Here is a 26098-nt window from a genome sequence, read left to right as displayed (position 1 = left end):
CAAACTCTTGTAAATATGCTACATAATTTAAGTACATAGCTACTTTTGGATTATGAGGGATTCCAAATTTAAGGTTCCAAACACAATTGGAGAATTTTGAATACAACGTATGTCAAATCCAGCAGATTCCAATCCAAGTATTCCGAATCCACGGTGCCAAACAAGGCCTTAAGCTACTTTGGGGTTAAGGGGGGATTAGGCTACTTTAGGGTTGCGTGGGATTCCTATGCGGACCGGAGTTTTTCATTAGGCTACTTCAGGTTACAGGGGAATTCCTATGCACGGCGGGCTTTTTCATTATGCTACTTCAAGGTTGTAGGGGATTCCTATAACCACGGGTTATAGGCCTCCTTAGATGGGATTAGGTGGGATGGAATTGCATTTGGTCCCGTGCCAATTCCACTCAATGTTTGGGAAGAATGGAAAAGCTTGGAACGTGCCAATTCCACTCAATGTTAGCAAGTTGTGTAGGTCCCACCATGATGTGTGGGCTATATCCACACCGTCCACCCATTTTTCAAGATCATTTTAGAGCATGGGCCAAAAAATCAGGTAGATCTAAAGGTCAAATGGACTCCACCACAGAAAGCAGTGGGGATTGAACACCTACCCTTGAAAACTTCTTTGGGGCCACATAAGGTTTGGATCTACTTCATTTTTAGGCCCATGCCATAAAATGAGGTGACAAAACAGATAAATGGTTTGGATATAATGCATAGGTGTTATTCTCAATAGTTTCAAATGATGGTAGGTATATCTATTCAATGTACAACAAACCAAAGAGTGAATCCCATGGTATTACAAACATAGCATGGAATTAGGCTAATCCCATGGTAATAGGAGACAATCCCTCTCATATGTAATAATTACATTTTTTGAATCCCATCCCACCAAATCCTTCCCAATACCATGCGCCAAACACCCCCTAATAGGCGGATGGGAAATGTATGACTGGCACATAAAGTGGCCCCATCGTATGAATGATTGCAGTCAAAAGGCTGGTTTACTGATTAGGCCAGCTGCCCCTATACAGAAAATAGGAAAAGCTAAATATTGCACGTGCACCTCATCAAAAAAGTAGACCATATCCTTGTGCAAGGTCCACCTGAGGCACTATCCCACACGCTTCCCAGGTAGAAATGCTTCCCAGGTTGACATTTCTACCGTAGAAGGGCCCATCTGGATGACTACTCAAAAGGAGGATGACTACTCAAAGGGAGGTCACGACAAAGGAGGTTTCACGCTTGATTTTTCGGTCCAATCAGCAACAACCAATCATAAGTTGGAATTTTAACACCTATTTGCTGAGCAGGAGATGAGATGAGGGCGTGCAAAATGCATCCCAGCCTCAACTGCCCCTTTAGAGGGAGTTTCCAAACAGCATAGCCTGGAATGCCCTTCAGAGGGTGCATCCAAATGGGCCCTAAAGGTCATGTGGAGCTACGAAAGGGTTACAATCATAGTTCAAATAGCTGAAAACTCAACTCGATTTGATGTCCAGCCAGATTGGGTTGACTCAAAGACTTGATCAATCAAGTCTTTACATGACTAGACTCGATACTTCATAATTAAATTTAGATATTAAGAGTAGTCATAAATCTGCTTTAGATTTAAATAGAATGAAGTAGCAAAAATATGCAGCCATAGCTTTAGTGCTGCATTGGTTCTGACTCAGCTCGAAAACTCACCAAGTTGAGTTGACTCAGCTGAGTTTTGGGTTGAGTCGGTGAGTTTTTAAAACTGCGGTCACAACTTCAGATCATGATTAGCATGAAGTTGATGGTTGTAGCTAGTGTAAAGCTATATTTGAAAACTAGAATAAGTTCAGTTGGATTCAAGCAAGACATAAGCGCATGTGCACAAAAGCAAAAGATTTGGCCATGACTCAAATCACGGTCGCTTGACTTGGTAGGCCATACATATCTAAAATGGATGGAAGGCCTAATCCCAGGCAAATACTTGATGTTACCGTCTCTTCCAAGTTCGTTCCAAGGGGGGCAAAAACCAAGACGTACTTTCCTGAAAACCAAAGTTATGCTCTATGGATCTTTGCTAAGACCATGCATGTGCATTCGTTAGTAAATGCACATGCCACTGCATATTGCTAGCTTAGCAGAGAGGTGAAATATCCAAACTATACATCACGTGGGACTCACCACATGGTTGTTATAGCCCAATTAGAATAAGTTGACGGGTCAGAAAACTTCAGCTGACTTTTTCATCACCGCATATTTGTTGACTGGCCCACACGACTAGCAGACTGACCTGATTCTTTGGTATACAAATCTAATTCGTGCTACCATACTGATGGATGGGTTGGATGTTTCACGTATCCACCACGCTGAATATGTAGTGGCTGGTTATACGGTGGCGTGTGCATTTACTGATTTGTACCATCGTGTGGTCTTAGCAAATCTCTTGTTTTTATCAATATCAAACAGAACTACGAGGAAGGAATTAACAAAAAAAAAAGAACAAACAAACAAAACTAAAGAAGAAGAAGAAGAAAGTCTAGGCTCATTGTGGGTTGTCAAGGGGAGAAACTTGAAAAAAGAAAGAAAAAAAGCTGGAAAAAGCTCCACTTTGCATGCCAAGGTGATAATATATTTCTATATTTTAATTTTAAATACTACGACCTGCCTTGTTTTATAGGTATGTTGTGATTCCAACCCGAGACCTTAATGTTGAATTCATGTCTCCCATTGGCCTATGGGCTCAAGTGCTTGTTGTTTGAGGCCCAAAAATAAGAAAGAGTAGTCAAATTAACTTTTTTATGGTAGTAAGTGTAAAATAGCCCCCTTTCGCCTTTTTAAAAGAGTGGTATGTTTGATTTTGAAAAAAAAAAGGCTTTTTTTTTCCCTAGCTGGATAAACGTGTTGAATGGATGTCTTCAATCTATACATAATCAGGGGACATCGATCGAATGATCGACTATAATTCGAATAAATCTTTTTTACTTTCTAGACAGTTTTGGACTAGTTCGATCGTTCGAGCTTTGGTATGCTCGATTGATCGAAGGGTGCTTGATCAGTGTCAACGGCGCGTGCGGAACTGCGTGTGGAGAGAGAGAGAGAGAGAGAGAGAGAGAGAGAGAGAGAGAGAGAAGCATGCGCACGTGCGCACCTTTGCACACGTGTCATGGGTGTTTAATCTGAACGGTCCATGTGATGCAAAATCCCATGAAACCCCAAGGGGCTAATTTTCACCCTGATCTAAAACTTTGGTGGGCCATAACAAAGAGAGATGGAAATCAAGGGAGGAAACTATTTTTTTTTCTTTGTGGCCCACCAAAGTTTTAGATCAAAGTAAAAAATTGGGCACCGGGGGTTTCATGGCGTGCTGCATCACGTGGACCATTCAGATTTTGGACTCACATCACTTATGATGAGTTCTTAGAAAGTTCGCAAGAGTTTTGTGCGAACTGGTGCGCAATTGAGCATTCGGCTATATATATATTTATATAAGGTGTAACTGAGATTAAGGTAATAAAGGTTCTAGAGAAGAAAAACTATGGTTTTAGGAGATTTGAAAGGGATTCCCATGATTGTAAGTGCATCATTTCTTCTAATATTGTTTCATAGTGGATTGTTTGTCTCTTTGTGATGTGGGTTTTTCCCGCGAGGGTTTTTCCACATAAAACTCGTGTGTTCTCTGCGTGTTTGGTTTACGTTTTATTTCGTCTTATTTGATTGAATTCGGGTTTGCTTCCGTGCGATCTCTTACAAGTATCAGCGCTAACATCCATGCGATCTCCTACAAGTATCAGCGCTAACATCAAGGTTTAGAGTTCTAATGTGAAACATGTCGATGAAAGGATCTAACGTGAAGTACAAAACAAAGAAGTTTACCTATAGAAATAATTTTGAACTATGGAAGGTGAAAATGAGTGGCATTTTAGTTCAACAAGGATTGCAACACGCTCCCCTTGGTAAGGCTATGCGTCTTGGATCTATAAGTGATGAAGAGTGGGATGAACTTGATGAGAGGGCTACAACCTCAATCCAATTATGGCTAACAGATATTGTTCTCCACAATGTCCTGTAGTAAAAGACTGTCGCAAGGGTATGGACGAAACTTGATAATTTGTATATGAAGAAATCCCTGGTTGGGCATCTCTATCTTAAGAAATAGTTCTACAATTTTAAGATGATAGGGGGATCTAATATCAAAGAACACATAAGCGCGTTCAACGAATTGCTCTATAAATTGACGAATGCATAGGTTAAGATCGAAATGGAAAATCAAGCCTTAATTATGTTGAATTCGCTTACCGTCTTACGAGAATCTCGTAGACACTCTGATCCATGGTAGGAATATCATCGATGTTGAAATTGTCATCTCAACCCTTCATGAGAAGCATTTGAGAAGAAAAGACAGTGACGAGGGTACATCTACAGATGCATTGGTTGCTAGGGGAAGGAATTTTGAATGGGAGAAGAAGAATTCTAGACCCAAATCAAAAGGGAATGGCAAAATGAAATGCTAATGTTGTGGCATGACAAGACACATGAAAAATGATTGAAATGCTAAAGTTGTGGCATGACAAGACACATGAAAAATGATTGTTCGAATCATAAAGCTCTAAAGGGATAAAAAAAAAAATCTAATGATTCACATAAGGAAACCAACACAGTGGAATCAAATGAGGAAGTAGATGATGATAATGTTCTTCCAGTGAGATTGGGTCACCAGTTACAACGAGTGCGATGGTGGACAAGTGTTTGTGGGCAATAACAATGTCTGTAAGATTGTTGGAACTGGTTCAGTGCACATCAGGATGCTCGATGGGGTGGAGCGTATCCTGACGAATGTGAGACATGTTCCTGAGCTCAGGAATAATCTTCTCTCTCTTGGGCATTAAATGCACTTGAGTGAAGTTTACTAGTTTTGATCGGGCCCTTAAAAGTTTCTAAAGGGAGACTCGTAGTGATGATAGCGCAACGGAATAACAATCTTTACAAGTTGATTGGGAATACCATATTGGGTGGAGCTGTGACGTTTGTAGTGGAGTCCACATCGGTAAATTTGTAGCATGCGTGTGTAGGCCATATGAACGAGCGTAGTATGAAAGTACTCTCTGATATTAGCTCCATTTCTGTTTTTAAAAGCGATGATTTTCATGCGTGAGCATTGTATATATATGATAAACAAACACAAGTAACTTTTAAGATTGGAAAACATGTATGTCAAGGACAGCTTGTGTATATACATTCAGATGTATGGGGCCCACCGCTTGTTTCATTTGTAGTGTCATTGTTTTTGTCTCATTTATAAATTACTACTCAAGGAAAGTGTGGGTTTATTTTTTGAAAAATAAATTTGATGTAATCGCTACATTCAATGTGTGAAAGGCAATAATTGAGAAGAAAGCATGACAGGAGCTGAAGGTTCTAAAGACGGACAATTGAGGTGAATTCACTTCAATAGAATTCAACCAGTTTTGTAAAGATAATGGGATTATAAGGCACAATACAATGAGGCATATACCCGAACAAGAATGTGTGGCAGAATATATGAATCAGACTCTCTTGGACAAAGCTCGAAGCATGTTAAGCATGTTGTGCCGTAAAGGCCGTTACGTAAAGGTAACGGAGGCAACCGTTACACGTTATGGGGTCGTATCGGCCATAACAGTCATTATGGAAAAAAATGACCCATAATTGCCGTTAACGACACGTTACATTCCCTACAAAGGCCACAATAGCCCGTAATGGTCTATTACAGGACATATATAGGTTTTTCATACTTTTTAATCAACATTACGGGGTAGATACAAGTTTTTCAGGAATTTTTTCAATACATAAAAAATTAAAAAGAGAGACTGTAACGGTCGTTATAGGGCGGTAATAGCCGTTATGCCCCGTATCGTAAAGGTAACGGTGGTAACTGTTATGGCCACCGTTACCGTTATGGAACACCTTGATGTTGAGTAATGTTGGATTGGGCAAAGAGTTATGGACTAAGGCTGTGAATACGACTTGTTATTTGGTGAAAAGGTCCCCGTCTACGCCGATAGACTGTAAAATTCCTGAAGGTGTAGAGTGGTCATGATGTTGACTATTCAGGGTTGCATGTATTTGGTTGTAACGCTTTCTCTCATGTCCTGTTAGTTGAGAGATAACCTAGACCAAAGAGCAAAGAAACTCACCTTTGTGCGCTATGGTGATGGCGTGGATGGGTACATGCAGTATGATTGGCTCACTCGAAAAATCACTTTTGAGTCGTGACGCTAAGTTTGATGAGGATTCTTTGTTCTATCGTGATGAAAGAAATGAACTGGAAAATCAACAATGATTGGCATTAAAATTGTAAGGGTGAGACACTTTGAAGCTGAGGTGCAGGAGCAGGTGGAGCAACCGCCTCTCAGAAGAAATCCGTCGAGAGATCGCAGATTACTAATTAGATACAGAGATGATTCAAATGTTGCATTTGCCCTCATTACAGATGAGGGGGATCTGTGTACCTTCCAAGAATCATTAGATGATACTGATGCTGATAAGTGGATGATGGCCATGCATGACGAGATGGACTCTCTGCATAAGAATGAGAGATGGGAGCTAATGGACCTTGCGTTAATCGATCAGTTGTAAGTAGATTTATTTGAAGCGGTATAGATATAAGGCGAGATTGGTCGTAAAAGGATATGCATGGAAGGAGGGTGTCAACTTCAGCATGATTTTTGTACCCATGGTTAAGTAGTTGTCCATCAGATTTGTATTGGAACAGATGGATGTGAAGATTTCTTTCTTATATGGGGAGTTAGGAGAGCAGATTTACATGAAGTAACTAGAATAGTTTGAAGTATAAGGGACCGAGAATAAAGTTAGCGGGTTAAGGAGGTCATTGTACGGACTGAAATAGTCGCATAGGGAGTGGTACAAAAGGTTTGTTAATTTCATGATTGGTCAATGATTTAACAAGAGTGAGTATGATCATTATGTTTATTACAAAGACACTAGATGATGGATAGTTCATTGTACTAGTATTGTAAGTAGATGACATGCTTATCGTCAACCATAACATGTCTGAGATCGATACTTTGAAGATTCAGTTGTCAGGGACATTTGAAATGAAAGATTTAGGGGTTGCAAAGAAGATTCTTGGTATATATATTCACATAGACAAACAAAGGAGCAAGCTACAGTTATCACACCCCATGCTGCTCACTTAGGCTTTCTTCAGAACAATGTCTTACTATATATGAAGAAAAGCAAGTGATGTCTCGTGTGCCCTATTCGAGTGTCGTTGGCAGTTTGATATATGTCTTGGTCTCAACGAGACTTGATATTTCATATGCAGTGTGTGTTGTGAGTAGATACATGGCTAACTCTGGCAAGCAATACTGGGAGGAAGTGAAATAGTTATTTCGATATATACGAGCTACAGTGGACTACGTCTTAACATTTGAAAAGTCAAATGACAAGTTGATAGGGTATGTGGATGCCGATTACGCGGGTAATATGGATAATAGCAAGTCGACTTCTGGTTAATTGTTTGTTCTTGTGGGTGGTGTGATCAATTGGATGTTGAAGCTTCTGTCTTTGGTGGCTCTTTCCACAACTGAAGCTGAGTATATGGCGGTGATAGAGGCGTGCAAAGAGGGTGTTTGGTTGAGAGGAACGATAAATCAGCTTGGGCTTCAGTAAAAGGCCATGCCAGTTAATTGTGACAATGTAAGCATGATTGATTTAGCTAAAAACTTGGTTTACTATTCACATACTAAATATATTGATGTTCATCATCATTATATCCGAAAGGTGCTTGAGAAAGGCAGCATGACTCTAGAGAAGATCCATAAAAGCGTTAACCCGACCGACATGCTTACAACTGTGGTTTCTTCTGTGTGACTTCTCTGGGCTTGGCATAGGCTTAACGAAGACAGAGTGTGCACGAGAAGCGACGATGAAGCTATAATGGAAGGCAATTAGAGATAGTGATGGTTGTGGAGCAATGGAGCATGAAGATTGAATCCATGGTAGAGATTATTGAATGGATGTTTTCAATCTATGTAGAATAAGGGGACTTCGATCGATGTCGATCGATCAAACCTCTCCGGAATTAGACAGATTGCTCGCTAGACAGCTTCTGTCCATGCTCGATTGATCGAACTTTCGGGTTGATCGATCGACAGTAATTCAAATAAATCATTTTTACTCTCTGGGTAGTTTTGGACTAGTTCAATCGCTGAGCTTTGGTATGCTCAATCGATCGAAGGGTACACGATCAGTGTCGATTGATCGACACTTATATCGATGATGTGTGTAGAACTATGTAAGTGCGCGGTCTGTTTCCTATTTTGCTTGTGATGATATTTATATCATGTGTAATCGGGATTAAGGTAATTTCTAAGAGTTTTAGAGAAGAAAAGTTAGGGTTTTGGGAGAACAGAAGGGGATTCTCATCATTGTAAGTGCATCATCTCTTGTAATATTATTTCGTAGTGGATTGTTTATCGCTTTGTGCCGTGGTTTTTTCTGTGAGGGTTTTTTCATGTAAAAATTGTGTTTTCTCTACGTGTTTGGTTTATGTTTTATTTCGTCATGTTAGATTGAATTTGGGTTTGCTTCCACACAATCCCCACCGATACAGTGGCGTGTGCTATATCTGACTTGTAGCAGCATGTGGTATTAGCAAAGCTCTTGTTTTATCAATATCAAACATGAACTACAAGCAAGAAATTTAAAATAAAAAATGAACAAACTGAAAAAGGAGAAGAAGAAAAACTCTAATTTGGTTTTGGTTAAGTCCAGGCTCACCGTGTGTTGTTAAGGGGGAGAAAATTTTCAAGTAATAAAAAAAAAAAAAAAAAAACTGAAAAAATCTCCACTTTGCTTGCCAAGGTGATAATATATTTCCAACTTTTAATATTAAATACTACAGCCTGCCTTGTTTTATAGGTATGTTGTGATTCAAACCTGAGACCTCAATGTTGAATGTATGTCTCCCATTGGGCTAGGGGGTCGAGTGCTTGTTATTTGAGGCCCCAAAACAAGAATGAGTAGCCAAATTAAGTTCTTTGAGGTAGTAAGTGTAAAATAGCCCCCTTTCACCTATTTTTAAATGTGGTGATTTTGAGAAAAAAAAAAAAGAAAAAAAAAAAAGAGGCTTTCTTTTCCCATAAAGAGGTCACATGTTAGAGGTTTTTTGGAATTCAGCTAGTCGAAACTTGAGAGGAGGAGGTTTATTGAGAGTATCTTTTCATTTCTACTTTTCTATGTAAGCACCAACAGTGTGTTCCTGTTTGTGTAGTTTTACAAAATTCTCTTATTCCTTTTCTTTTACTAAAAATTCATGTATTGTTTATTATGAAATTATTTTCATTGGTTTAAATAGAATTTTTTATTTTTATTTTTTAAAAAAAGAGTTTCCTCCCCCGTTTCATTGAAAGCATTACCTGGCTATTTGGCTATTCTCCGAATTCTTGCCGATTTTCCTTAAATTGCACCTTGTTGCCTAAACCAAACAAAAGTTAGAATGTAACCAAAACCAAGGAGTGGTCCATGTGTCTAATGTCAAAAATACATTACACAAGAATGGAGAGAGTGAAAAGATTATCAAAGCTTGCCAAACAATCAAAGATAACTAATACAGTTATGCAATATCAGAAAAGCACATGAAAATAACTAAAACACTTCGAACATATCTTACTTCAAAATTCTCTCAAAAAAAAATAAAATATAATCTTAATTTAAAATTACGAAACACCCTAAAACAATCTAAATCAGTACTATAAAGCCTTATAAAGAGTTTCACAAGGCTGCACTGACCACCTCTTTTTGATGGAGATGAGTCACCACTCCACCAGCACCATGTTAATCTATTTTTGGGTCCCAGTCCCCTCGACTCTTTAACTCGATTTTGCCTATGGAGACCAATCTCTTGACAAAATGATGCTTGATACCTACTACTCATCTACCAACCTGAAATGATACTTGGAATTTGGAGTGTTTTGATCTACCAACTTGATAAAATGACACTTGATCGTGGTGTGCCGTAAAGGCCGTTACGTGGCCCTAAAGGCCGTTTCGTAAAGGTAACAGTAGCAACTGTTACACGTTACGGTGTCGTTAATAGCCATTATGGAAAAAATGACTCGTAATTGCCGTTAACGGCACATTACGTCCCCTATAAATGCCATAACAACCCAGTAATTGTCTGTTATGAGGCATATACATGTTTTCCATACTTTTTAATTAACATTACAGGGCAAATATAGGTTTTTCAGAAATAAAAAAAATCAATAAAAAAGGAGACTCTAACGGCCGTTACGACCTGTATCGTAAAGGTAACAGTGGTGGCCGTTACGGCCATCATTACCGTTATAGAACACCTTGCACTTAATAGCAATGTGATTCAATCGACCATACAAGAGGGCGTGCGTGTGCATGCATGCGTGCATGTTATCTACCAACTTCATGCCTACCATCTGCCAACCATGGTTCTAAACTAGCGGACTCAACTCAAAACTCAGAATATCGACTTGTCTTAGTGAGATCTTGTGATGAGTCCGCGAGAAACTCATCCTTCAATGTGTCTCCCAAATTTGATAGACTCATCGAGTTCACTATCTCAATCCCAACTCATGATGACTCAAGCACAGTCACTCGCCCATCCATACCTTTTTTTAAAGAAACTCAAGAAGGGCATTGGTGAGATTCAAGCCGTGACCTTTTCTTTTTTCTTTTTCTTTTCCTGAGCAGTCACCTTTTTTGAGAGAAGACGTGCCTTTCACCAGTGCACCCGATTTGTTTTGGATGTTAAGTTATCATAATTTATCTATTGTACTTAATTAAAAGTTTTATTACCATGACTGGGATTCCATTTAGTAATTACTAAATATCAAGTGGAGTCATGTATTGAGTCTGATCTGGCTGGGCAAAAAGTCCAGTCGAATTCTTAAGTTTTTGAACTATGCTACTAACTTGATGAGATTTTGATTGAGCTGTGTTTTTTATGTACCTTTAAAAGATGTTATGTTTGACCTACCAAGTTGATCTATGTTATGAAAAACAAACATATTCTCTAACATGGTGAATAATTAACTCAGCATCAATAACCCACATCCATCCTCAAAATAATATCAGAACCCTATTTCCAGAAGGCACCGTCATTCATTTCCTTCAAGATCACAAGGCACCACCAATAAGCATGTTGGAGATAGCATCTAGTTAGTTTGCCATATCATCACTTGAGAACCTAGTCAATGAATACAAATAGGGTGATGCATACACTAGTTATTGGTCTCTCAGATACTCTTAACTGCTGTGATGATGTCAAAATCAAAATCTTGCAAGTCCATGATCTTGATGAGATACACAGCTCTGCCAGACAATTGCTTTTGCCTTTTCTTGGATGTGGACTTTCCAATGATATCCTTCCCAATATGAAAGAAGAAGAATAGTACACAATCCCATGTTGAGGTTTGCTAGAATACATTCCGACAACCTATTGGAGTAAGGTACATTCATATTGAAAGGAAATGAGTTAAATGCCAAGGGTCTAAATATTCCAATGTAAGAGTTATTATTATTTTTGGGTATCCCACATCAAAGGTTAGGGCCATCGCCATTCCACTCTATTAAGGTCCACATCCTCAGTTAAACCATAGGACATTAATAGCAATACATTAGGATATATGTGGATTAGTCATATCAAACTCCGTTTCACATGTACCTGATGCTTTAATCTACGATAGCATTTACTCACAGAGATCTTACATATCATTCCTTGAATCAATTGGCTTTTAATAGATACAACCCTGTTACATGCTTGCAACAATAGTCAAATGTCCTATAAGCTTGTTTGTATAACCTTTCATTCAAAATACAACTCTAAGTAAGCCATCTATTTGGAGTAGCTATTAAGAGAGATAGTCTTAAATGGTTTTCATTGTCATGGACCATAAGGTTCCTCGTAGTTCCAAGTTTCAGATTAGGTGGTGTTGCAGATGCTGTTAGGCAACTAACCATTACTTCTCCTTGTGTACAAGTCAATCTGCTTTGTTCGTGTATTTATAGATTGGCTGTAGTTCATGTTAGTAGGATTGATAACATACTTACCATAAATAAATTGTACAGTTATTTAGGAAACAAATCTGTAAATATCTTTCTTGAATTAGGCGATATAGATGCTGTAATTAGGTGATATTATGCTGTAATTAGGAGATATAGATGCTGCTATAATTAGGGGATATAGATGCTGTAATTAGGTGATATTATGTTGTAATTAGGGGATATAGATATTGCTGTAATTAGGGGATATAGATGTTATAATTAAGTGATACTATGCTGTAATTAGGGGATATAGATGCTGTAATTAGGAAATATTATGTTGTAATTACGGGATATAGATGCTGCTGTAATTAGGAGATACTGTAATTAAGGGATATATTGTAATTAGGGAAAATGATTTCTATATAAGAAAAGGACCACTCGATTGAGGGTCATTGAGCAAATCTGACATGGTATCAGAGCTACTCTCTGCAACCTTGTCTTTTGTCCAATTTTCGTGGTTCTAGGCTCTGGTTTTCTGGTTTCTTGGGTGCGGGTTTTGGTTTGCAGTTTTTTTGGTGCATTTCGAGAGATTTTAGTTATGGCTAACAACTCCAACTCAGAAGTCTTTCAAACTCGGTTTACAGGGAAGAATTATATTGCCTGGGAGTTTCAGTTTCAACTTTTTGTCATGGGAAAAGAGTTGTGGGGTCATGTTGATGGGAGTGATCCAACACCTACCGATCCTACGACGTTGGTTCAATGGAAGGTGAAAGATGCTCACGTGATGACTTGGATTCTTGGGTCTATTGATCCACTGCTTATATTCAATTTAAGGCCGCACAAGATGGCTAAATCGATGTGGGAGTACTTGAAAAAGGTCTATCATCACGATCATTCCGCCCAGCGATTTCAGTTGGAAACTGATCTTGCTGCCTATTCCCAAGGTACACTCTCTGTTCAGGAATATTTCTGTGGTTTTTAGAATCTTTGGGATGAGTTTTCCGATATTGTGTATGCCGACGTGTCGGCCGAGTCCCTCTTTGCTGTTCAAGCAATCCATGAAGTTAGCAAAAGAGACTAGTTTTTAATGAAATTAAGGTCAGAATTCGAGTCTATTCGCTCCAACCTGATGCACAGGGATCCTTCACCATCTCTTGACGTGCGTTTTGGAGCACTTCTTCGAGAGGAACAACGTCTTCTTACTCAATCTTCGCTTCCGCAAGAGAATGTTGTCGCATACGCTGCTCGAGGCAAAGGGAGGGTTCGAGACATGCGTACAGTTTAGTGCTATAGTTGCAAAGACTGGGTATATTGCTGCCCATTGTCCTAAGAAGTTCTACAACTACTGTAAACAGAAGGGACACATCATCAAAGAATGCCCAACATGTCCTGAAAACCGACCCGTGAATGCTTATCATGCTACTGCTACTGGCCACACTTCGGATGGGGTAACCAGCACTCAAAATCTCGCTCCAGTGTCATCTTCCACTGCTGCTACACCTGCCCTTATACCAGAAATGGTGCAGCAGTATACTTGATTAATAGGTTGCCTTCTAAAGTGCTAAATTTCGACTCTCCATTCTATCCGCATAAACAGCACCCTAGCTTTCTTGACTTACACACTTTTGGCTATGTCTATTTTGTGCATCTACCTCCGCATCGACGTCACAAACTCTCTGCGCAATCCGTGAAATGTGTCTTTATGGGATATAACTTATCTCTAAAAGGATGTGCTATGATGCTTCTTTCAATAAATTTCATATATCTTGTAATGTCGTTTTCTTTGAGCATCAATATTTCTTTCCTAGTTCTATTACATCATCTCCTGTAGTTTCTGTTCTTCCTCACTTTGATGATTTGATGTGCCCTCTTGAACGCTTTAAGCCTGGTTTTGTGTATGAATGTCGTCGACCAACTCTACACCTTCTTGAGTCTGATCTGCCACCTGATCCCGTTTGCACCCTCCTCGACGATCTGGCCGTACTTCTCATCAACCGGATAGGTATGGTTTCCCTCATACTTCCTTCATGGCTACCTTATCAACTATGTCGATTCCTAATTCCTACTTACAAGCTAATAAACATGAGTGTTGGAGAAAGGCTATACAGGAAGAACTTCAATCTCTTCAAGAAAATCAGACTTAGGACATGGTCCCTTGTCCTTCTCATGTCAAGCTAATTGGGTGTAAGTGGGTTTTTTCTATGAAACTTCGGCCCGATGGGTCTGTGGACCGTTATAAGGCTTGTTTGGTTGCCCTTGGTAACCGCCAGGAGTATGGGGTTGACTATGAGGAGACCTTTGCTCCTGTCACTAAAATGACAACTGTGCATACTATTATTGCCATTGCAGCCTCTCGGGGAAGATCCCTTTACCAGATGGATGTGAAGAACGCATTTCTTCATGGTGATTTACAGGAAGATGTTTACATGACACCTCTTGGCCTCTGCTCGTCGTCGACGTCGAATGTGTGTAAGCTGAAGCGCTCCCTATATGGTTTGAAACAGGCTCTCCGGGCCTGGTTTGATAAGTTTCGGGTTACCTTACTTCGATTTTCTTTCATCCAAAGCCAGTATGATTCTTCGTTGTTTCTTCGTACAACTTCTGTTGGTATCGTTCTTCTTCTGGTTTATGTCGACGACATTGTCATCACTGGGACTGATTCTGCCATCATTGATCAACTCAAGCAACATCTTCATGATTCATTTCATATGAAGGATCTTGGTCCTCTCCGGTATTTCCTCGGTTTGAAAGTTCAGTCCGATTCCTCTGGGGTTTTCCTGCATCAACATAAATACACGGAGGACTTGATTTCCTTGTCTGGTTTGCAGGACTCCTCTTCCGTGGATACCCCTTTGGAAGTGAATGTCAAGTATCGACGTGAGGAGGGGGATCTCCTTCCTGATCCCATGGTGTTCCGACAGTTAGTTGGTAGTCTCAATTATCTCACTATTACACGGCCTAACATCTCCTTTGCTGTCCAGCAAGTCAGTCATTTTATGCAGTCTCCTCGCCACCTTCATCTTGCCACGGTCCGCCGAATTATTCAATATCTCCGGGGTTCCTCTCACTGTGGCTTGTTCTTCTCTACTGGTACTCCTCTTCGCCTTGTGGCTTTTAGTGATGCTGATTGGGCAGGATGTCCTGATACTTGTCAGTCTATCACCGAGTGGTGTATATTTCTTGGTGATTCACTTATCTCTTGAAAAAGTAAGAAACAGGATCGTGTTTCCAAATCTTCGACAGAGTCCGAGTACCGTGCCATGTCGGCAGCCTGCTCGGAGATTATGTGGCTCCGTGGCTTACTTGCTGAAATAGGTTTTCCTCAGTCTACTCTCACTCCTCTTCATGTTGATAATACAAGTGCTATTCAGATTGCTACCAATCCTGTCTATCACGAGCGTACCAAACATATCGAGGTGGACTGACATTCTATTCAGGAAGCTGTTGATACTTGGATCATCTCTCTTCCACATGTCTCAAGCGACCATCAGATAGCGGACGTCTTCACCAAAACTATGACACGACTACGTCATCAGTTTCTTGTTGGCAAATTGATGCTACTTGATCGACCAACATCAATTTGAGAGGAGATGTTAGTAGGATTGATAACATACTTACCATAAATAAATTGTACAATTATTTAGGAAATAGATCTGTAAATATCTTTCCTGAATTAGGCGATATAGATGCTGTAATTAGGTGATATTATCCTGTAATTAGGGGATATAGATGCCCCTGTAATTAGGGGATACAGATGTTGTAATTAGGTGATATTATGCTGTAATTAGGGGATACAGATGCTGCTGTAATTAGGGGATATAGATGTTGTAATTAGGAGATAGTGTTGTAATTAGGGGATACAGATGCTGCTGTAATTAGGAGATATTATGCTATAATTAGGGGATACTGTAATTAAGGGATATATTGTAATTAGGGAAAATGATTTCTATATAAGAAAAGGACCACTCGATTGAGGGTCATTGAGCAAATCTGACAGTTCAATCACTTCTCTTCCCCATTAAACATCTAAAAGATTCAACACCAAATTTCTTGCTTTATTTTTATGGCACTGCTCAGCCGTCCATTGCTTCAAGAGATCCTTTTATTTGCACTTCACATATCTATAACCATACTTCCAAGTGCATAAGTATCCACCAACGATTGTCATCTTCCTCCTCTCCCTCATCATCCTCATCATCTAAACCTTATCCCAACTACATGGGGTCGGCTACATGAATCCTGTTCCGCCATTCTACCCTATCATGGACCATATCCTCAATTAAACCCATAGGTCATCAAGTATTTTCTTACCATCTCACCCCATGTCATTTTGGGCATTTTCCCTTGCCCTTTATAGCCTACAGCTTGAATCATCCTCCACTGACCTTATATCTCCTAACAAACAAAGAGGAGATTCTAGTCCTCTTTGAAGGGATGAATACCATTATCTGCTAGACTTCCATGTGGTGATTCCCCAACCATACTCATGTCGTAGTTGCACAACAATCCAGACTGTTCCAAATTGCTTACCCAGTTATGGATGGAGCATAACCAAAAACTTACTATAAGATGTAGTAACCATCTGTTTTTTCAATTGGAATTTCGACCACTCACTATTTTTCTTTTAACCATCAAGATTATAGCCGCCAATTGGATGGCTTGCTTGTCTAGATATCCATACATGAGTTCCATATTTGACTAGGATGAGTCAGCACCATTTTCTAATTTGCCATGAGCTAGCATAGGAGTCCTGCCCATGTCATTACACCCATAATTATTAGTGATTGGTTATATTTCTATAATATTTTTGTAAAAAAAAAAAAAGCGGTTGCAATATTGTGTGCTATAAATGTGGAGATCATTTGTGATGAGTCACATGTTTACATGAGACCTTTGTGACATCTTTAAGCTAGCAGTGATTTTGATGGACATATAAGTGAATCAAGGGACTATATAAGTGATTCTTTTATGCGGTGGACATAGAAGGTCTACATGGATGTTCCAGAGTTTGTTTCTCAAGGAGCCTCAATTGAGCAGTTTTTCAAGAATCTCCCTTCTAGAGAAACACTTGAGGTTATTTCATTTTTTAATAGAACCTTTTGATGTGAAACGGATAAAAGATGTTGAGTAATTCTTGTTCTTGGCCTCATTCAGCTTTTATTACTTGGACCATACTCTAATCAGAAGGGATTTAAATAAGAAAAACATTACAATAGGTGTCACCAAAATCAACCATGCTTCCATACCAAACAAACCAAAATAAATGAAATGCATTTGCTTGAGACACCGGCCCATCTACTATTACTACTACTATAATCATCATTAGTTGTAGTTGTAGTCGATTCTATCTAATCAAGTGAGAAGTTTTTTTTTTTTTTTCGAAGTACAAATTTCAAATATGCCCACATGATTATACTTATTTTCTTCATGTGCATCCTCTTCAGTCAGTTATTCAGCTTTGAGTTGCGGCAACCACTTAGTCTGAGGCAGTCACATGAGTGCTAGGCAATTTTGTCAAAATCGTTATCCTACTACAAATCGTAATAGGGGTTGAATCATATCAAATCGCAAATCAATACATAAATCTTAAGATTTTGTCTGATTTTTTAAATAAAATATGAAAAACATCTAAAAAAATCTAAGTAAATAAAAAAGATTAAAAAAATCATCAATTATTCATTTCCCATCAACATGTACCAAAAAAGTAATACATATCATGATATTATCAGTTGAGAAAGTTTATATGGTATGCATATCATGATAGTAAAAGGATTCTCATCTTTTTCTTGCTTTTTTTTTTTTTTTTTTCCGCTGTCTATCAAAAAATTTACCTTAAAAGCATACAAGAGTTGTTCAATAATTTTGTTCTTTTGTGCTTTCCTTGAATGTAGGATCATGTTATAAAAAATGGCATTCAATTCCATTGAGTGAATAAAAAGATACCTTGATTTTTTATTTTTTTTTAAATTTTCTTTGTTTTGGTTTTTTGAATATCAAAACTCTCTCTCTCTCTCTCTCTCTCTCTCTCTCTCTCTCTCTCGATAATTTTAATAGGGGAGTACCCTTTTTTAAGGGTAAAAAGAAGAAAAATTGAATTTTAAGTAATTTTTGGGCGCATTTATACGGTCTACAATTAGCGTACGATTCAATTTTGATTATTTAAGATTTGAGATTTGGGTGTATGATTCAAGTTGCACAACCATATGATACGATATGAATTGTGAATCGTACAACTTTGATAACACTGGTGCAAGGAACATGTGAAGTGCAAGATAATAAAACTCATATTGATTAATGTCAGCATGAAGTGGGGCATTTAGGTGTAGAGGGATAAAGTGGGACCCACTGCCATCATATTTGATTTCGATTAACGACTGATAAATGATGAATTCAGCAGTAGCGGTTCTTAAGTGGTCTGTTTTCCATCAATATTTGATTTCAACTAGGCAGTGATAAATTCAGCAATCGCAGTTCATAAGTGTGGGTCAGACTTCCATTATATTGGATTTCAGCTGATATGGTGATAAATTCCGGTATAGAGATTTGTAAGTGGGTCCACTTGTATCATATTTTATTTTGAGATAGATTTTGGCAATAGCAGTTCATTTGTTGTTCCACTAGATCATTTCCCAACCTTATGTTAAAAGCGTTGTTGGATGTAGTCCAACTTCCCATCATATTTGGTCTCAACTAGACAGTGATAAATTCGCCTATAGTTGATTATCACTGCTAGTGTTTTATAGTTGATGATGTTCCTCACATGTTAGGACACAATGTTGTCAAATCAAATATGCGATCATGCTCGATCGAATATGTGACCCCACATATACTCTTTAAAAAAAATGAAAAATAAGGGAAAATTTTAAAGAGAGAGGGAGAGAGTTATACACTTTTAGTTGTGGACTAGAAAGTAGAGAGAGATGGAGGTAGTTACACACTTGTTGTAGACTAGGGAGAGAGAGAGAGAGAAGTTCGAATCTAAATTCTTATCTTGAGTCTTGTTTCTTTAAGCCTACACTTGTAGATTCTTGAATCTTGTAGTTATAACTTGTAGCTTATAGGCTACACTTGTAGTTGTAGACGTTTGGTTTGTACACTTTGACTTGTACGCATGAGTTAAACAAAAACACACTTGATATGAGTACCTTTATATTGGAAAAAAAGTAAAGATTTTGAAAAATAAAATAATGAATAAGTTAGTTAATTAAAGTGCCAACGGTTAGATTTCTGACCGTTGGCGAATATGTGATCACATATGTTGTACGTGATTCCATACAACGCATATGGGGGGGATTGATTTGAGTACCTTTTTATTGGCAAAAAGTATAGATTTTGAAAATAACAATTAATTAATTAATTAAAGCACCAATGGTTAGATTTCTGACTATTGGCAAATATGTGATCACATATGTTGTATGCGATCACATGCAATGCATATCATGCAACTCATATGCATGTGGAAATCATGGTGACATACGTGATTTCACGTGCATATGCGATCACACATGAAAATAGTGTTAGGGCATCATAAACACATCTCAAAAAAAAAAAAAGAGAGTCATGGATATGTCTCACCTCACCATTAGTTGCTTTGACTTGATGTAGCTTGGGTCCGTTTGCTATTGCCGTGACCCACATAAGTCTAGATTGAATCCAGATCTTCAAACATGCTCCCCTTTCCTGCCACACGACCACTATAATCACTATAAAGTATTATGCTTTATTAATGTGAGAGCACAAAAAAAATCTTTCTTTGCTCTTGACTTGATTCGGTGAAATCGCGTGCAACCGTGGCCCACAGTTAGAAACTGCACCAATACTATAATAGCAGTAACTTTTCCTGCTGAAACATCATCCTTTCTTTCTTCTTCCTTTTTCTTTTTCTTTTTTTTTTTTTCCGTCTTTTCCTTTCTTTTTTGTTTTTGTTATTTACCTTCCATGTTAGGTCATCGATCATGATTGTCTGGATTTTGTGGTTTAATTTTTTGAACTGAGGACCATATGCTGGAGGGCCCACTAGATGGATGTACCAATCAGTCATTGCACATGTCATGTATGGTCATTGCACATGTCATGTATGGCAAAAGATGCATTGTGTGGGAACTGAATCATTGCCCTCATCAGGAACTGCAATGCTGAGATATGGAGTAGTCATTCAAACCCTACACCACACATGCAAATGTCTGGGTTTATCATCTGGTGGACCCCTCTATGTGGGGGAGGTTTTGGGAGACCAAACTATTGGTCTGTTGTCCCATTGTGGATAGACTAACCGTTTGTTGCCTCTGTACTTATGTGGCATACATTTTGGAGATATCATCTATGCCCTGGGTCCCACCTTATAGGATGCATGTGGAGGGCTGTGTTGGGTTTGCAAACCTCATCTGTGGGCTTAAGCTAAACGTGTGGCCTACCTAATTATTGGACTTGCTTATTCATAGTTTCACAACGCCGTTAACCACCTGGTGAATAGCCTGGACCTTGTAATACAGCACGTTGTGGTATGTATCAAGTGGGTTTTCCAATGGCTCTACTCCCACATGTTGTAGTTGCAGTGTCTTCAATCATTCCTTCCATTTTCTTCCTAAATGTACCTGGCTAGGGCCTACCATAAGATGATCCAGACTTTCATCCGGCAACCCTCAGGCGATAAAGAGATCATGCCAGTGTTGGATACTTTTGAATCATGTCCCCTCAATTATGGTAAGCGTAGTACACCTCCACTTAGCATTAAGCCTTTCAATGTCTTGCTGCATCAAGCAACAACAGTTTCCCTACATCTAGTGTTGCTGCCATTAGGTTGTTGATATTGGGAGATGATCCCATTGTATATTTTGTGCCCCATAAAAAATAGGATGTAGATGATGCTTTGACAATGTATTGATAGGGTGCAACACGGGCAGATTGGGTCAGGTTAAGGGTCAACCCAAGCTCGACCCAACACGCATCCCGATCTGACTAGAGTTCTAACTTGAGGTGTCTATATTGAATTTCTCCATACACAACCTATATGACCCGACCTGACCTGACCAAAATGCCTATGATTATTCCCAAACTGACTTAATCCAAGGTATTAAAAAACGGCTACGTAATGGTAAGGGTAGGGACCAATATATGTTACGGGGTTGTAACAACCGTTATGGGGAAAAATGGCCCATAACGGCCTGTTATTGTGTGTGCGCGCGCGCGCGTGCACACGTGCGTGTATTATAGGCCGTAATGGCAAACATCATAACAGTAATGACAATGGCCGTTATAACCACTATTACCAGTATTGAATACCTTGACGTATGTGGTGTCGCTAGGCTACTAATTTGATGTATGTGACACGCCAATAATACTCCTAAACAATCCAATTATTAGCCATATCAATAAAATCACACCAATAGTACTATCCAAACTTTGGCCATCCAATGGACTGCTAAAAACTATTTGCAAGTTGCGTCGTTTGGGATCCTTATATTTGTGGCCCACCTGAGGCTTTGGATTTCCTTGTTTTTTGCTATTATAAACACACACACACACACACACACACACAATGTTTGAAATATCGATATCGTGATACCTATCGCATTCTTGGGATACAGATACGTATCGGTTATCGCACGGGATATATCATTTGTATCAGGTAATTTATTGCATATTTTAGGAAACATTGGAAAAATGGTTGAATTTTTTAATAAAACTTCAAGGATTGTTAAAAAATACCTTAATACACACTTTTAAATCATAATATCTCAAAAAAGAAGTGCACATAATAGGTTTCCTTTGTATAGAGTCCTAAGCTATGTGCTGTTTGACTAAACTAATGCAATCATATTAAAATTGAATGCATAACATTTAGAGTGTATATGATGATCATTTCATCAAATACTCCTAAATACTTCAAAATTAGTCTCAATTGCCAGTTGGTTGAGGGGAAATTTTGGAAAAAAAAATTATTTTTAATTTAAAATGATTTTTATTTTTCAAAAATTGACAAGGACTCAACAAATAAGTAGATCAGCCCTCATACATGCTTAATTTCATGTTTGGAGTGCAAAATTGCAAGCAATTTGGGAGAAATTAGAAAATTTTTGAATTTTCCCAATTTTACCCAAATTGGACCCCCTACTCTCAATTTTCAAAATTAGGTTGTATGTGATGATCATTTCATCAAATACTCCTAAATACTTTGAAATTATTCTCAATTGGCAATTGGTTGAAGGAAATTTTCAAAAAGAAAAAAAAAAAGAATGGAGAATATGAAGAACCAATGAATTTCGAAATCAAAGCTCCGAGTTCATGATTTTTCATGCAAACATGAAGAACCAATGGATTTGTAACCATTTGACACTGATTTAACATAATTTCAAAAAAAAAAAGAGATTGACAATTGAAGATGCTCACTGGATTGAACATGTTGGATATATCAGCACTACCTGTGCATTTCATATCGCATAGGTGGGATACAAGATATAGTGTGGGATATATCAACCGATATCGTCGATATTTATCTCAAGTTCAACCGTTTGGGCCCACCACTAGGATCATGTGGTACAAAAAACAGTTACATCTACTCCTTAGATGGGCGACATCAAAGAAAAACATTATCTATCTATTGATAAATAGAAAAATACAAGTGTGGTCCATTCAATGAGTGGATGGGGCTGATTTTTGCACTAGGGCATCCTCAGTGGGCCCAACTCATAGGATGGATTAGATGTTGCACCTACGTGCAAGGTTGGAAGTATCCTTTGGGTGGACTGTAAGTTGTGGTCCAACTAGTTGGACTTGAGACCCTCTCTCTCTCTACACACACACACACACACACACACACACACACACACACACACACACTATACTATACTATCTGCGTGTGTCACAATCATTCTGCCAATGTCACTAATTTGGGGTATTGAAGTTGATTGATTGATTGATTCAAATTGGAGTTCCTGTGAATATATTACCCACTTTCAATGCATTCCAATTATAGGCTGCCAAATACAAATGAGGATTCAATTCCAATTCACATCATGGCCATGGTAATTGTGATTTGGAATCCAATTCATACCGAACAAGCCCGCTATGGTAAATGGTACTTCTTCATACTCTTGGATTCATGGTTTAAATTATCCTATGATTAAAAAACGTTTGGGCTGATTCGTGTCATGTATTGCCCACTAGTACTATAAATCAATATTCATTTCTAAGACAAATCAGGACATTGTACAGAAAAAAAAAAAAAAAAAAACATACAACGATGTATGATTGTTTTCAATTTTTTTCTTATGCTCATGAAAAAAATTTCCAACCTGCATGCTGATAAATTGGGTGTATGGTCACCAATACGACTGCAATGCACATATCGAATCATGTAGCAGTGCGTATCTGTATTGGGATACGATACCGGATAATTTGAAACATGATTGTATTACAAAATACAAAGGGTGTGTTCATTTTCAACCATGTGGTTTGTAAGCACTCCATCATCACAACATCATCATGAAACCGATCACATGTCGGCACTGTATATGAACTTTTGTATGTAGCACTGCGCCTTTCCTGCCAGCCTCTCACATTCTTAGGAAATCTGATCGGCGCAGAAGGCGGGACTCGATGAAGATCACCTCGCATGAAAACCAGCCTGATCCACTCATTTGGAGGATTTCTAGGCAACTGTTGCGTGATAGGTGGACCAGATGATCATCATGGTGTGGCCCATCTTTCTCAAGGCTCTAATATCCTCCACATGTGGGGGAAGATGGCCGCATGCGATGGATTCTAGGTGTTATGCAATGATCAGGACTTTGCCCCAATCGAAATGGTTCATCTTGTGTGAGTGGAGTGTGATTTGCCCATACACCAAAAATCTCCCAGATGGAATAATAAAACCCCAGATCAGTCAATAGTAGGCCATGGCCAACAAAGCAATGTTAAGGACCCAAAAAAAAGAAAAACAGCCCTGCAGCAGTAGTTTCCATTCAACCGCTGGGATTCTTTCCATCAAGTGTTTTTGGTGGTGTGTCCCATCTTATCAAGGTGTTGCATGCATGCAATGATAAATTCAAAAGTCTTTTTCTTTTACCTTCAAGAAAGGGGCATGGAAGTTAAATGCTACAAGTCTTCTAGTTCTTCAAACCACATGCACTTCTATGATATAAAAATGCTTGTGATGATGATGTTTTTCCCCCAGTTCTTCTCTTCTTCTCCAAGAGGAGAATGGTAGAACGCTACTTTTTCCTCTTGATCTTTTTATATTTGCCTAAGGCTACAATGTGCGTTAAGTGCAGCTTATGCAGTTACGCCAATCAATGTCCATCCGCTTCACCCATCAAATTGGTGGACTCTCCAGAAAATATTGACCGTCAGATCCCGCAAGCTAGATGTTGGTAATTAGGATCATTAAGATAAATCATGATTTTCAGCTCTGTACCAAATCCTCCATGGACCCATGGAATCAGTCGGCGGGTGTTGGCGTGAAATTATGCAAGTCGGCCCATCAAATAGGTGTTGCCCACTATGATGGACGGTCAAGATAATATGCTCAATCCATCCGAATGGTTTCGGCAGGGTTTCATCCACGTTGGGGCCAAGCAATCGGACGGCCTGTTTTCGCGTGAGAAACCATGTCACGTGTGTTGCGAATGTAGTTGGCCCGCTCATCTTAACATGTGGCAAACGCACTGACAGTGGAACCGCTTTTCCTGATTACGCCATCCCACTCAATAACTTCCTCCTTTTGCGTCTTTTCTGCCAAGCAGGTCTGTTCTACGTGGCGCGCTGTTTCTCGCTCAGAGCTCTTGTGGCAGAACCTCACCCGTCGGATCTGGGCCCGCGACCGCCCCCTGCGCGCCACGTGGCGCGAGGAGTACGTCCACCGCCACCGCACCGCCCAAAACTTCCGCTTCCGCCGCGTCGTCCACACGCCGCTCGTCTTCGACGCCTCCCCGTCCGATCCCGCCGACTCCCTCTCCTGCCGCTGCCTCGCCCTCTCCGACCGCCACGTGGCGTGCGGCTTCCTCGATGGTTCCGTCCGCCTCTTCGACCTCCGCACCACCCGCCACGTCAGCACCCTCCGCCCCCAGATACGCGACCAGCTCGGGCGATTCTCCCGCGCCGTGTCCGGGATCGTCCTTCATGGCCCCCGCGTCGTCTTCGCCTCCCTCGACGGCGACGTCCACGTGGCGAACATCCGCGACCCCGCCCCGCGCCGGGCCCACTTCGGCGACGTGGTCAACGACGGTGCCCTAGTTAACTTCACCGGCTGTAGCCGGTGGTGGGTCGGGCTGTACGCGGGCGTCCCTGGCCGCGCCTTCCACGTGTGGGACAGCCGCACGGAGGAGCTGGTCTTCGTGGGGGGGTCGCTGACCGATCCCGACGCAGTGCAGGGCTGGCACCTACTCACTGAGATGACCGAGTCAGTTGGCCGAGTCAGGGTCTCGAGTCGGGACACTGGCGTGGCCTGCACCGGGCGCAGGGTCATGGTCTTCGACCTTAGGAATCAAGGGCTTGTGCTGGGGGAGGAGGAATTCGAGCAGGGGGTCATTGTCGACTCGGTTGACGTTAGCAACAATCTGTTCCTGGTCATCGATAACACGGGCCAGGCTAGGGTACGCCAGGTGCGCACCTTCGAGCAGGTGTGCCAGTTCGGGATCAGGGGCGCCGGGCGTGTCCTTGGGTGTATGAACGGTGGATATGCGTTCGTGTACGCCGGGGGCACGATCAGGGCGTGGGACATCGAGAGGGGCCAGCTGCTGTACAGACTGAGGGAGCGGATCGGCGATGCGGTCGATCTGGTTGCCGATGAGGAGCACGTTGCTGGGTGCTCCAGCGACACAGGGATACATCTATGGCGCTTCTCCGCAGTCTGATGAAGGGGCCGGCGCTAAAGTGCGCCGGCTTTATGTGGGGGTTGTGCATAAGTGGGGGCAAGGGTGTGAGACCGGTATAGTTGCTGACCTTTAACATACGCATGTGGGTATTGTGCGCACCCGATTTTGGGTTCTTAACTGGTTTGGGATGGGTGTGTCACAGGGGTGTTGTAAGAATGGAAATTTTTTTTTTGGCCAAAAGCTCATTCTTGTTACGCAATGGCTTTGGCTACGTTAACAGAGATGTAGTGG

General features: G+C 40.1%; 1 protein-coding gene and 1 long non-coding RNA gene across 4 annotated transcripts in view; one reads left to right on the top strand and one right to left on the bottom strand.

The window, feature by feature from the left end:
- Positions 1–24738, bottom strand: part of LOC131228694 (uncharacterized) — a 34143-nt gene extending 9405 nt beyond the window's left edge. For all 3 annotated transcript variants that reach the window (XR_009163069.1, XR_009163068.1, XR_009163067.1), the window contains exons 1-3: positions 24061–24738; positions 19569–19673; positions 9395–9453 (exon numbers count right to left, since the gene is read on the bottom strand). This is a non-coding gene — a long non-coding RNA (uncharacterized LOC131228694). The remainder of the gene's footprint in view (positions 1–9394; positions 9454–19568; positions 19674–24060) is intronic.
- The window catches only part of LOC131228693 (transcriptional regulator STERILE APETALA), a 44769-nt gene extending 18708 nt beyond the window's left edge, over positions 1–26061 (top strand). Inside the window, exon 2 of the mRNA XM_058224535.1 lies at positions 24737–26061. Within this exon, the coding sequence (XP_058080518.1) occupies positions 24737–25846 (1110 nt within the window). The 3' untranslated portion in view covers positions 25847–26061. The remainder of the gene's footprint in view (positions 1–24736) is intronic.
- The last annotated feature ends 37 nt before the right edge of the window (positions 26062–26098 follow it).

The sequence above is a fragment of the Magnolia sinica genome, chromosome 16, assembly GCF_029962835.1.
Source record: "Magnolia sinica isolate HGM2019 chromosome 16, MsV1, whole genome shotgun sequence".
Lineage (NCBI taxonomy): Eukaryota > Viridiplantae > Streptophyta > Magnoliopsida > Magnoliales > Magnoliaceae > Magnolia > Magnolia sinica.
Note: the sequence above shows the minus strand (reverse complement) of the source record. Positions and strands in the feature narration are given on the sequence as shown.